General features: G+C 42.6%; 1 protein-coding gene across 1 annotated transcript in view; it reads right to left on the bottom strand.

Annotated features, from left to right (window-relative positions):
* SUSD1 (sushi domain containing 1) overlaps positions 1-13,828 on the bottom strand; it is a 94,169-nt gene that overhangs the window by 72,644 nt on the left and 7,697 nt on the right. Inside the window, exons 3-6 of the mRNA XM_019555260.1 lie at positions 12,894-13,049; positions 11,919-12,065; positions 7,616-7,795; positions 3,663-3,842 (exon numbers count right to left, since the gene is read on the bottom strand). Of these exons, the coding sequence (XP_019410805.1) occupies positions 3,663-3,842; positions 7,616-7,795; positions 11,919-12,065; positions 12,894-13,049 (663 nt within the window). The remainder of the gene's footprint in view (positions 1-3,662; positions 3,843-7,615; positions 7,796-11,918; positions 12,066-12,893; positions 13,050-13,828) is intronic.

The raw sequence follows: 13,828 nt of genomic DNA, 5'->3' as shown, positions 1-13,828 counted from the left end.
TTTTCATTCTATAATGTCCACCACCCCCTAAGGCAGTGGAAAAGGAGAGAAATGATTCTCTGACTTCTTTCATAAGTTATTCTGGAGCAGCGCATGAATTTTTCTCATTTTAATGAGATTTATTGATTAATTACATAGACCCTTAAGATCACATTCATCCGAAAGGCATCATTACTGAAATAGAAAAAGAAATTTCATTTCATCTGAAAGTCATTTGTGACCTCTAATGAGTGTTAAAAATTTAGTAGTAAAGCATCTTCAAGCTTTGCACGGCTTTTTAGTTACTTTTTTTTTTCAAACATGCCAAAACTAGCAGAGCTGTTGCTTTGAAATTTCACCTTTTATTCTAATTGTCCATTCCCCTGTGCACTACAGGAATGGTTTTCAGAGAGAACCACTGGGACTACATCCTGAACTTCCACTTCAGACAGAACTCCCACTGCAATGTCGGCAATCTGACTGGAGTGTGGACACTGGCATTCACAAAGCAAGTAAGACTAAGATGAAGATTAAAGTCTTGATCTTGCAAAAGTATACACACTTGATTAATTTTACATACCGAGAGTCATTCTATTGGCTTTAAAGTAACACTCAAGAGGGTGCATCTACTGTGGAGTTATACCTAATTAGCTCCACAATAAAGTGTCACGCATCTACACATGCAGAACTATTAGGCTGGAGTAAACTAATTAACTCTGCTGTAGGTTAGTACTGCCAGATACAAGTACTATCCTACAACAGAGTTATTTACTCTGTTGCAACACATGTGTAGACAGTGATGGGGCTGGTTGGGGCATGAGGGTGCTTCAGTGTGGGGGCTGCCTGCCAGCTAGCCTCGCACTGAGGCACCCTCATACCCCAGCCACCCCTCCACAGCATGTTAAGCCAGGTCAGAGCAGCCCCAAACTAGCAGTCTGACCCCCCAGGGCCTCTGTCAGCCAGGGCTGCCCCACCCTGGATCAACATGCTGTGGGCCTAGGCATATGTGTACATGCTGCACCCAGGAGCAATAAACTGTGTCACAAACTACGCCAGATTTTCCTGAGTGTCTTAATATGCATGTGTAGATGTGCCCAAAGTGTGTAAAATTATGCCGGTGTATCTCCTTTTCAACAATGTTATTTCCCTCAACAATAAATGCAAGACGTGCCAATGCATCTCTATGGCCAGAACAATCAACACATCAGAATGAAACCATCAAAATCCATGGATCATACACCTATCTATCCCAAAATGTGGTACACTTCATCCAGTGCCTCAAATGCCCTCATGGTAACTATGTGGGTGAAACTAAACAAAAATAACATACCAGAATGAATAAGCACCAGAAAATAAAGAACAGAGAACTAAAACATAGATAGGGAAACACTTTTCACAGAAAAATCACTCATTGTCTGACCTCGCAGTTCTTGTGCTCAAAGGAAATCTACCCAACACTCCTCATAATATTAGCCTGGAAACAGAAATTCCAGAAATTAGCCTATCTGGATTTAACACAGACAGTGACCTCATAATGATCTACTTGATAATCTACCATTATAATATAATCCCTGCACTTCACAGGAGATAATGACCCTCCTGAACACTCTTGTTCCTCCTATATCAGGCTGTCACTGCATCTTCTGCATGTTGACAATCTGTTCATTTCTCTTGTATCCTATTTTTGTTTATAAGTTTTACACAAGCTTTTGTTACATATGCAACTTAACTCTTCTGTGTCCGCTCCTATCCCAGTGCTTGCAGACATTAAAAAAAACAAAACAAAAAAAACCGCATTTTACCAGAAGCAGAAAGGCCTTACTTCCACCCAGCTCTGCAGTGTCCGTAAATATTGGGCACTTCAGTAGGACTTTTGATGCTTTTAGCTAAAGCTGATTCAATAAGCTATTTGATAGAAGTGCCAAAAAGCCCCATTAAGTGCCCAATCTTTATAGATGCTGCAGAGACAGGTTGAAGTAATGCACTGACTCTTCTGGGCATGCACAGGGCTTGGTGCAGGAATGCACTGAGTTTAAAGTAAAGCTCCATTTTGGCTTTTTTAACTGTCTGCAAGCAGCCTAAGATACCAGAATGCTTGCCTATGTCTATCTCAACAAAGCAGCTGGTCCAATAAGATATTACCCACAAGAATTCTTGCTGCTTGCATCCTTCCTGGACCATCACAGCAATAACATCACTGTAACACAAGCAGGAAGGAAAAAAATTTCTAGAGGATTCTTAGACTTATCAATAATTGGGGAAATGCTGATGCATACAGGGTTCATTTGGAGGTATTTAGAAAGGCTATCTATGAAACAATTGTGGTCTTTGGATTATCCTAGGTTTTGGGGGAGTTCAAATCCCCAGTGGTCAGGGCTGGCAGGATCAGCTGGAAGGCTGATCTCTGGAAATACTGGCAGGACTCTCAGAGGGGCTAGGTTGTAACCAGACGAGAAGGTAAGAACTTTCCTTCTTTTTGTTGCCTTCAAACTAAATGGTGAGTTTTAATTGTATAATTCTTTTTTCCTGTATAATAAATACCTTCCATGTTTTGTCTCCTAAATGACTGTTTGTGGGAAAGTGAGATCTCAGGTCAAATGATACTCCAAGCTAGCCCATTCTATGGAAAGGGGGGACCTAAAATTCTTTCACAATACAAGGGGAGGCTACCTGGAGCTACTAGAGATTTGTCTCCTCCAGATGTGGAGTCCAGTAGAAGGGCACTAGAGCTGAAGTTGTGGGGAGAAGGACTCACCCCAGGGTAAACCTTAGTTTGTTCCTTGGGACAGGCTCTGGGACAGTGGGAAGAAACTTCTGGTTCTGGCAGTGTCCCGTGGACAGATTTGTGATAACTACCCTCCCCAGTTGAAAAATAATGTTCTAATTCATGGCTGTGTTGGATATTTGCCATACTCTATTGCTGAAAGAGCCCCAAAACAATTGTGATATAGAAGTGATTAGTCCATTCTCAGAAACTGTTTATTCAAAATGATCTCCTAGAAGTACCTGAAATACAAAAGTCATAGAGAGAGATAAAAAGGATGTTCTGGAGTTCTTCTCAAATGACTGCACAGCACAGAAAAGCAAAACTGTCTCTAAACTCAGACATTAAACTTGGGAACTGAAACTAAACCTCTTTCTTTCCTGTACATAACCACAAGTAGCAAAGAATTTACAGATCAAGTTCTGCCCTGACTCATGTCTTTTCAGGACAACTCTCTTTAGACTCTGACCTACAACTGAAATTTATTGACAGCTCTGTTGATGCATGAACTAAAGAAGAATCCAGTCCCTTATTCCAGCTCTGACAAGTTCCCAAACTCTGACAGATTGTGCACCACCAATTTAAAACAATACCACCTTAAATACCACCAGCAAATTTTTGCCATATAAAGTAATTATAATAAATCTGTTAACGTGTACCACTGACAGATTCTCTGCATACCACTGGTGGTACCCATACCACAGATTGGGAACTGCTGCCTTATTCCATGTCTGAGATGGTTTTGTAGTCCCCTCTGCACTAAAACTATGTAAAAGCTTATTTTTGCTACTTAGGTCAGCACACATGACTTGGAGACATGCAACATTAGTCATTCTTTGAAATAAAATCATGCTTTGAGTTTAGTATTAACCATTTAATTTCAAGGAAAAATCATAGACCTCTATTAACAGTTACTTACCTTTGCATACACCTGTGATATTTTCCCATTTCTGACTTACTGTGCATTCTGAAAAATTTCTGTCTCCATTAAAGTAATACCCTTCTATACATCTATAGTACACCCTGCTCCCCAGAGCTGTGGATTTGTCCCAGATCATTTCTGTATGTGGAATCCAAAAAGGTCTGCCACAGTCTATTTCTGGAGAAAAAAATAAAGGACAAAAATTTACAGCAAGCCAGAACATGACAGAGAGTTTAGGATGTGCTAATTGTTTCACCAAATATTACTTCACTTATTTGCTAAATTAAACAGCAAATCCAGGAGTTCAGGATTTGTGGGGCACCTAGCACAACGGGGCTCAAATCCTGGATTGGTATCTCTAGATGTTCCAGCTACAATACACAATAAAACAACAAAACATCCTATAATGCAATGAGAAGGAGAAGTTTAGGAGCACAGTGGAACCTATTACCAAAAAGGACCTCCAAGTTACATTTCACAACTGGGTTTAGCACCAACATCTCCCAACAATGTTTTTGTCTCTTCACATATTCTACCTGTCAGCAACAGTGGTGGCAACTCAGATTCTCTACCTGAGCCCTGGTACAGGACAGAGGAATTTATAGGCTAAGCCAGGAGAGCTCAACCCCTGGCTCATGGAGCTGCGTCATCCAGCCTGCAAGTCTCCCCACAAGTCTGGAAATTGGGTGGCGGTGGAGTAGTGGCTACATTAATCGCTGCTCCCTGCTGCCAAATTTCCAGACTTGTGGAGAACTTTGTGGGCCAGATGGTGTAGCCCTATACGCTACTCCCTCTGGTATAAAGTAACTTTATATCTCAAGGGCTAGTATCTCAGCCCTGCACTGCTCAAGTGGTAAAGTGGGAAGGGAAACCATTTATACCTCCTTAGTTGAAGGTCCCCCTGCTGTGACTCATGAATATCCCTGTGGACTGGTGCATGGGGCCAAGTTAGCATGCTGCTAGATTGGTACGCAGCCTGATCTGGCTCATGGGACTGCACCTGCAGACAGGATGGACCCACACACTGACCTCTTGCTGGGTCAGGCCTTAACACTAACCCTGCCCATGGGATGCAGCTTGCAAACTGTCCCCACACCATTATTCTGGCCTGTGGTGCTGGATAAGTTGAGCAGCACTGAGCTAACCTACAAAGGAAATTTAGGTTGGATATGAAGAACATTCTCACCACGAAGGTGGTTAAGTACTGGGGCAGATTATCTAGAGGTTGTAGAATCTCCATCCGTGGCAGTATTTAAGTGCAGGTTAGGTAAACACTTGTCTGAGAAGGCTTTGTTAGGAATGATCCTGCCTTGAGCAGGGGTTGGACTAGGTGATCTCCCGATGTCCCTTCTAGGTCTACTTTTCATGATTCTATGATTCTGTAAGGCTGGTTATGGTCCTCATGTCTCAGGCATAGTGCCTGCTCAGCAAGGCATTCTTCATCAGGGGACATCCCATGGTGGTGTAGGAACTGACTATGACTTTGCCTCCACTGAAGGTCCACCCACATATCAAGGGGATCTTCAACTAAGGAGATGTATATTGTTTCCCTTCCCTCTTTGGCATTTGAGTGGGGCTTGGATCCTAACCCTTGGGATATAAAGTTACTTTATACCAGAGAGAGAAAGAAGATTTTCCTTTCTAGTGCATATCCCAGTTTTGATATTCTCAACATTTGAAAAATTGTAAGAGCTTCTAAGGAGGGACATGGAAACCAGAATCAAGAGATTTGCTTTCCACTACTGATACATTTAAAATGAGGTTTTGAAGAGGAGAAATTGCCTTCAACCAAGACAAGGAAAAATCACGGAGGAAACATTTGTAGGTTATTCCAGTCTCAGGGGAGATAATTAGAAAATTGGGGCAATGGACTTAAAAACTGATTCACTTACTCAGTGGTTTTGAGGGTCTTCATAATAAAATTATGGAATTAAAAGAATGAAGAGGGAAGATTGAGTTAATGAAAGAATATAATTTGGGGCTAAAATACATTTTGAAATCCACTATGAATCCTCCACTACAATTAAAGATTATACATTGCTTCATTTAGAAAAATGAACAGTAGAAGCTAAATTAGGAATTAAAGTATTACCTTAGCTAAAGCTCACAAATGGAAGGGGGATGAGGGGATTGCAAAAGAAATCTTAAAAAGAAATAACTCTGAAGTTCTGTCCAGAAACAGAGATAAAAATAGACAAAGTCTGCAGAAGCCTCACCAGGTGACCTACAGTATCACCTTTAAATGGAAATTTAAAAATATGCAGCAATGGGGGATAAAACTGGTATGCTAATCACGTTCCTGTCTCTACCTCAGGAAGTATGTGCTGTGAAACACTAGAATGAGCTTTCTCTCCAAGAGATTACATGCAACATATGCACCTTTAGTCTGAACCTAAGTTACACAAACAGAGTGGTATATGATGCCTTTTAAATTAAATTAATAAGCAATATTTTGGAAAAGGGGACCTGTAAGAAAACCTTGCTACCCACCCATCATTATCCTTCATAGCTAGCAAAACTGAAAAGCAAACTTCAGAGATGTGTATTTGCTATGTAATGGAGCAAATATTTTCTTAGGTGCTGAGCCTCAAATTAGAACAAAGCTATTAAAGCAGATTCCCAAAACAGAGGCACTTTAAGACAGGCTGAAATACTGCCTAAGTAAACTTGAGCACATATTAAATTTGATGCTAAAGAATATAAGAATGACCTTTGCAGGGTCAAATCTGTGGGAGATGAATCCTGTAGTGACTGGAAAATGTAATTATGCCAATTTAAAGATTGAGTAAAAACTAATAAAGCCTCAGGGTATGTCAATTAATATTCAGAGTTAATAGAAATTTTTGAGTAGTTGTAAACCACATTTTAGTGGGGTGACAATTTTTTTTGTTTATTCTTGCTTTTCATCTTAATGCGGACTCAATGGAGTATCCCTCCACTTTTAAAAGCAAAATGGCTATATGGTTTCTGCCAAACTGCAATAAAAATACTCTACTAAATCTCTGTAAGCAGCTGATAGTACTCTGACCCTCTAAGTAAAAAGCATTTTAAGTGATAGTAAGAGTTGGATATCTAAGCAGCAGAATCAAACTCAGTGCTCAGACAGCAACGATCCATAAATGCACATCACTTAACTTCTGTGGAAAAGCTCACATGAAGTAAAAAGAACTCCTTGTGCCAGGAACTGCATGTGCATGCACAAGCATTTGCAAGATCATGCTCTAGCTCACATCGGGCCCTTAGTTTTTATTACACAATATCAGAAGTATTTTCATGTTTTTCAACAAAAAATGCATTTGTTTTATTTAAATATTTACCATCAGCTGACCCAAGCAAATACTAATGTTTTAGTGCTAAGGATAAAAAAAAGCTGACTAGCCTAGTTTCAACACAAAGGTGAATGATGTGTAAAAATGATGAACAGTCCTAAAAGTGGTGAATGGTATGATCAACGGTTGCCATGTGGTGTGCCCATTGGTACTGCTGGCTCACTGCTCCATCTTGCTTCTAAGGACTAAATCCATTCTATAGTTATCTGACTGGTCCTTCTTGTCTGTGAAAAGCTCCACTTGGGGAATACTCAGTACACATGTAATTACAGTCGATTAATTTAAGTTGTTCATCTTGTGCACATAGGCTGAGTGAGAGATTTTATGTTGGTGTAAACCAGCAGAGATTTTCAGAGCTGCAGAAATTCACCAGCCTTCAGTCTTCACAATCCTCTAACTTTAATATTCTATAGCTTTATTAGCAATTCAAAAAAGAACTGCTTAACATACAGCTTTTATGTTGCCAGAACTATTCATGTGATGGTAAAGCTGGCAGATAGACTTCTCAACTTGGCAACAGGGAGTTTTCAAGCTGATGGCCTCGATGTGATGACCACTGTTCATGGTTATTACTGAAATAATGCTAATGATCAATAAATCTGTAAGTATTATGTTATTTACCTTTGCATACCAAATCAGCACCTTCCCACTGCCCTGTGGCACTGCAAACTGCTGTATGATTACCATTTTCCATCACATAACCATGCATACAAATATAGACAACTTCACTTCTATAGGTGGTCCTACTCAGAGGTGCTGAATAGGCTTTTTCGACAGAAGGTGGAACCCCACAATCCACAGCTATAAGCAGAAGTGGGAGAGAAAAAATAATCTTATGAGGACAATAGAAATACAGGATCCTAGTCTGCTCACAACAATGCCATGAGGCCCTTTATTTTAAAGTGAGAATTTGTTTGAGTTAAGATATATTAAAACATGCACTGACATATTTTTTACAATGTAAAAAACTCCACTGTACTGAAACAATCTTTAAATCTATGAAATTCAACAGCAGACTGCACAAAAAGGCAATTTCTTTGAATCAATGCCCATCACTTTTATTTGTTTTTAGTATAAGCCTTTTGAAAAGATGTTGGCATATTTAAGTATGCATATGTTTACACTATAACATACCTCCTTCATTTCTCCACAGACAGACACCATCACGCTCAGAGACGCCTACTCTCCTCACAGAATTATGCTGTAATTTCAAGATAATTCTCTTTGTTAACTCCTAAGTGAACTTACAGTCTTCCCAAACAAATTACTTCCATATTCACATGTTTAAATCAGACAGGATTAAAGGGCCCATGCCACCTAAAATAGCCTGACATGAACCTATCAAAGCAAACTACACCTCAGTTATAATCTCTACTGTCAGAAAGGAACAATCTGTTAAATTGCTTTATGAAAATATTTTGGAGTCTAGCTTGTAAGTAAAGTGTGTATTCCTAGTTTCCTTGAGCAAAGAGAGATTATAAATTGTGAGGTGTTATTAAACTAGATAGGATAAATGAGTCAATAGTAGGATTGTCAGACCATAAGGAATTTTTTTTAAGACTTCTCCATTAATAAAGAACAAAATGGAGCTGATAGTGCATTAGCATAAAATTCTTAGAAGTGTGAAAAGCTGGCCCTTGCTTGTAGCCAGCCTGGACTCTCGGCAGCTGCAACAGACAGGCTGCAAACAGCTGCACCAGGCTCTGCAGCCCCGGCATCCACTCCATACCAGTGATGGCATGCGTACCTCAGAGCAGAGAGCAGGAGAGGGTTGCGCTGCCTCAGACCCTATCCCTGCTCTCTGCTCTGAGGTGCGCGTGCAGTTGATGCCAGCATGGAGCTGATGCCAGGGCTGTGGAGCCTGGTGCAGCTGTTTGCAGCCTGCCTGCTGCCTGCTGCCTGCTGCAGCTGCCCAGGGCCCAGGCTGGTTACAGGCAGGGGCTAGCAGCAGCACCAGGCTTTTCCTGGCATTCAGCAGCAGCACTGGGGGGGTGCAGGTTGAGGAGGGCTATGGTGATGTCCAAGACCTGAAAATCTAGTCAACCAAACCCCATGACTGGCTGGGCTAACGTGCTGTGCTGAGAAATCAGAGCCTCAAGTTCAAACCCTCTCTAGGCACAGGAGATCTAGAACCCAGATTCTCCAACTTCCTGAGTGCCCTACCCACTCAGTTACTGGGAGACAGGATAGGAAGGCCCTTCTCCTCCATGTTCTTCCTAGTGCACCTGCCCAGTTTGCATGTGCAGACAAATACCTATGCACATGCACTATTTGGCCAAGATTAGAATTCCAACCCATGAATAAGTTTGGCACTTAGATGACCCAAAATCTCACGTAGGCAACCAACTCTGTGCACTTAGATGGCAAGGAAGGGAACAAATGCTACTCTGAAGTGGGAAAGCGGAATAAAATACTATTGCCCCTCACTATCTGAACAACAGTGATATATCTTTAAGTTTGGGGCCTGAAATGTGTCCCTGGAGCTCCATGGATAGGCATGTACTCAACTTGAGGCAGCCAGTCAATTTCATGGGCAGATCGCAGGGCGGGCTGCCAATTTAGAGGGCTTATTGTGGTGGGATTCCCCCATGCTTCTCACTGCCTGAGGGGCCCTGATGGCCCTGCTCCCTCCTACTGATTGGTGGAGAGGCTGTCCATTTTATGACCCCGCCCCTTGCCACTGATTGGCTAAAAGGGCTGTTCATCATGCAGCCCTGTTCCTTGCCCAGGTGGTAGAAAAGGGTGGGGCCATATGACAGCGAATCAGTAGCCAGGGGTGGGGATGGCTTGCCTGCTTACTTTCGTGCCAGCAGCTCTGTTCATAATGAGCTATGCCAGTGCTTCTCAACCTTTTAAGTAGCAAGTACCCTCTAACTTCTGAAAATTTTAATAAGTACCCCACACTTATTTTTCCAGGGGATTTTATATTTACAGACTAACGTGTACCATATGTTGGAAGAAGGGCTGTGTATATAAGGCTGTGATATGACAGATGTCTGATCTGATGTGGATAGGGTTTCCACCTTTTACGCCAGGGGTGTAGAACTCAAGTATGTACCTGAGCTAGAGGTGATGATGTTGTCCAAAGCTAGGAGGGCTGAACGCCAAATTATTATTGGGGAATTTAAAGTGCTGCGCAATGCGCAGCACACCAAATTTTTTGCCATAGTTTTGAGAGGAGGAAGGGGCAAGAGAGAGGAAAAGAGGGTGAAAGAGAGACAGATGGACAAGGAGGCAGCTGCTGCCAGCCACGTAGCCCAGGCTGTTCCCAGCAGGCAGCTGAGAGGCTGCAAACAGCCCTGGCTATGTGGCTGGCAGCAGCTACCCAGAGCCTGGGCTGGCTGCAGCCAGGAGGCTGCAAAGAGCTGCTCTGGGCTCTGGCATTGCACATCTCAGAGTGGATGGTGGGGCGGGGGGCCTGAGGCAACGCAGCCCAGAAAAGCTCAGTGTGATTTTGCAGATTTCATGGAAATTACAAAAACAGGAATTTTATGTGGAATCAGACATTGTTCACAAAATCCATGAAAAAAAACTAACTAAAAATAAAATGCTGGCTCCCCATTGGGAGCTAGCAGCCCTCATGGCAGCTGTGACCTGGCTGCACAGCTACAGGCTATTAATCAGAAACATTCTCCCAGGAAATCAATTAAAAAAAAGAATCCGAAGAGTAAATGGCTGTGTATCTCCACATACATGATAGAAAAAATACTCAGAAAAGTCCAGGTTAAATGGTATGTTCAGGTCACCTATGGCTCAGTGGTAGAATCCTTATCTACCACACAAGAGCCCTGGGTTCAATTCCTGGATGCCTGTGAAAATATAGCCAAGGAGAGACCAAATGTCTGGATGCAGTCTGGCCTTTGGATTCTGTCTCAGTGCCCTAAAGGGAGGATGGCAGGTCTCCAAAAACTCCTACCTATGTAGGTGACCTCTCATGCATATAACATGATCTAGATGTTGCCAAATGGTATGTCCTTTGGTACTGCTCTATCCTGCTTCTAATGCATAATCTAAGATGATTTAGATTAACCAGTTCAAATCTGACTGGTCCTTCTTGTCTGTGTCCACTTGTCAAGTTCCACTTGAGGGATATTCAGTACACATTTAATTATAGTCAATTTATTTAAGTTGTTCATCTTGTCTGAAGTCCATGAGATATGCAGCTGATCAACACCTTTAAAAATTAGGCAACTTAAGGTTGGATATTTTAATCTAAGGCAACACACTATGTGCAATATGCTCTGCCATCTAACATTGCAATTCTCTGTATAAGACAATTCCATAATCACCACCTGTCCATTTCACCATGGATACAATGCACCCTGAGAACTGCAGTCAGCTCTGTGAGCCTTCTGTGTCCATCAGGTATGGAACTGCCATGCAAATTTACACTAGAGGGAAGGAGAAGAACCAAAAACAGAAATAAAATTTTCAAATTTAGATTAATTTCTGTGTATAGCAGGAAAAACAAGAGTCATTTATTCTTGCAGGCGGCACCATATGTGACAAGTGGATGGTTCATCATTTTATTATTCCTTTCCCCTAGGCTTGTGTTACTCACTTGACCTCATTCACCAGCCCTTTATCCCCCTCTTCCCTTCCTCTTGAAGCAACACAGTTATGCAAATAGGTTATGGCAGATTTCCTCTTTACTCAGAACCTAACTATATCACCTCCATGGCATAGCAAACTTCACTGACCTTACATACTCAAACCACTGCAGAGAGCCTGCGGCAATCTACATTTACTGTCACCCTACCATCCAAATATCATTTCAATATGGTGAATTCAAAAAAACAAGAGGTAAAGCCCACACAAAGGGCTGCTGCCCTGGGAAATCAGAAGTATAGGTCAGGGGAGGTACTGCCAACATCATGATGGACCCGATTATATCTGTAGCATAAACAACATCCAAGGCACTTACGTCTGCATGAAATCTTAGATGGATTAAAATATTCTGTTCCATTTTCTGGTCTGTAACCTTCTATGCAGTTGCACTTGTAACTTCCAAAGGTGTTCACACATTGACCTGCATGGCCACAGAGGCCTGACACTTCACATTCATCTATATCTGGAATCCCCCAAAAAAAAATTATAAATCTTTTTTTTAATTGGATTTACTTTTTAAATTCCATCATCTGAGGGACTGACCCTGGAACATGCTGGGCACATTTACACAAGACACTTTACTGCATAGCAGACTAATCTACTGCGCAGTAAAGTATCGTCATCTACATGTATGCAGCATTTACCAATTCACCCACTTCACCCTCCAGCACTGGCTGGGGAATCCCTAGAACAAGTTCCCTCTGCTCCCTTTCCCCCTCCCATTCTGAAAACAGGGACAGGCTGAGGGGGAGGAGAGGTCATTACTAGGGGAAGCAGCTGCAGGCTCCCACCCAGGAGCTAGATTCTCCTTCCCCCTGGAACCAACAGTGAACTTCTGTTTGGTCCAGGGGCTTGTTGTAACTCAGAACACTTCCTACAAAGTGTTCTGAGTTACAGTGGGGAGCTGCACTTCTGTCTATGCCCTCAAGTCTATATTCTGTCTAAAAGTGGAAACCCCACAGTAACAAAAAACTGGAAAAGCTGGAAGTAGGGGAAAGGAAATCATCCTTTTTTCCTAATGGCAGCTTCTTTTGGTCAGTAAAGCAGCTTTGCACCAATCATGTTCATCAACAGAACAAGGAAAAGTAGAAGAAAGGAGAATATAATCGGCCTAGCTCACAGCATGAGAATAACGTGTAGCTAGTACGTACATAAGTGGGCCATGGGTTACTTGTGAGTAAGAGTTAACTGCTTGCATGTGAGTTTTTAAAATAAAGAATATGACTGCAAAGAAACAAAAGTGTTTGCCAAAGAGGTGGCTCTAAAAATTGAGTCTTGTTGCTGCAGTTACCTGTACAGTATGTGCCGTCATTGGGAATAAATGTCCTGTTGTTGTTAGAGGGACGATACCCATCCAGACAAACACAAAAAAAGCTTCCGTGAGTATTATGACATGATGTATACTCTCCACAGATCTTGCTGGCTCCAATCTGGCATTCGTCTTTATCTGTCATCGTATTCAAAAATACATCAAAGAGATTCAAATAAAATTTGCCCATCATTCTCAAGAAATCAGACTTCTGCTTGCTTTGATTTTTTTGTAATTTCATAACTCAGGGTAAATGATTTCTTGCCAGCTACCAGCTGTATTGGTGCAACCTACAGTAACAGGGTGCTCTGTTACTTGCAGGGGCTTGAGCAGCTGCCTGCAATCCCAATTAGGCACCGCTGCCTGGTTGCGGAACAGGGCCCAGCTGTTGCCTACAAGAGCAGGGCCCTGAACAGCAAAACAGCAGCAGTTTGCTGCTACAGCTGAAGGTCCAACAGCTGAGCTGCTACCCATAGAACATGCCTGGAGGTAAGAGCTGGGGCTATGGGGAAGGAGGCGGTCCCATGGTCCTGGGTATGACTGAAAACTGGACCCTGCCAGAGATGGGTGGCCTGGTGGGACTGTCTGTAGTGTAGCCAGGCCAGTTACCTCCCCGGTGAAAGGCGAGTATGAGGCACCTCCTAACCTCAGTCCCACATCCCTGTTGAGTGAGATCAAGCAGGGGGAGCCCAGACTTGCTGAGAGCACTGAGGCAGGACCTGGGTTGGTTGAGGGACCTGTGGCAGTGCCCAGACTCTACAGTGGAAGTCTAAGGCTGCATATAGGAGCTAGAGTGAAGCCCCAAGGCGGGGTGGGGTCATGAGCTTTGGGGAGCTATTAAGGAAGCTCCCGGGGCCAAGGATAAGGGGAGAGCCCAGGGAGGGCTCTGGGAGCCCAGGGAGCCTCCCATGGGGCAG

This window comes from Crocodylus porosus, unplaced genomic scaffold, assembly GCF_001723895.1.
Source record: "Crocodylus porosus isolate Cpor-Errol unplaced genomic scaffold, CroPor_comp1, whole genome shotgun sequence".
NCBI lineage: Eukaryota > Metazoa > Chordata > Crocodylia > Crocodylidae > Crocodylus > Crocodylus porosus.
Note: the sequence above shows the minus strand (reverse complement) of the source record. Positions and strands in the feature narration are given on the sequence as shown.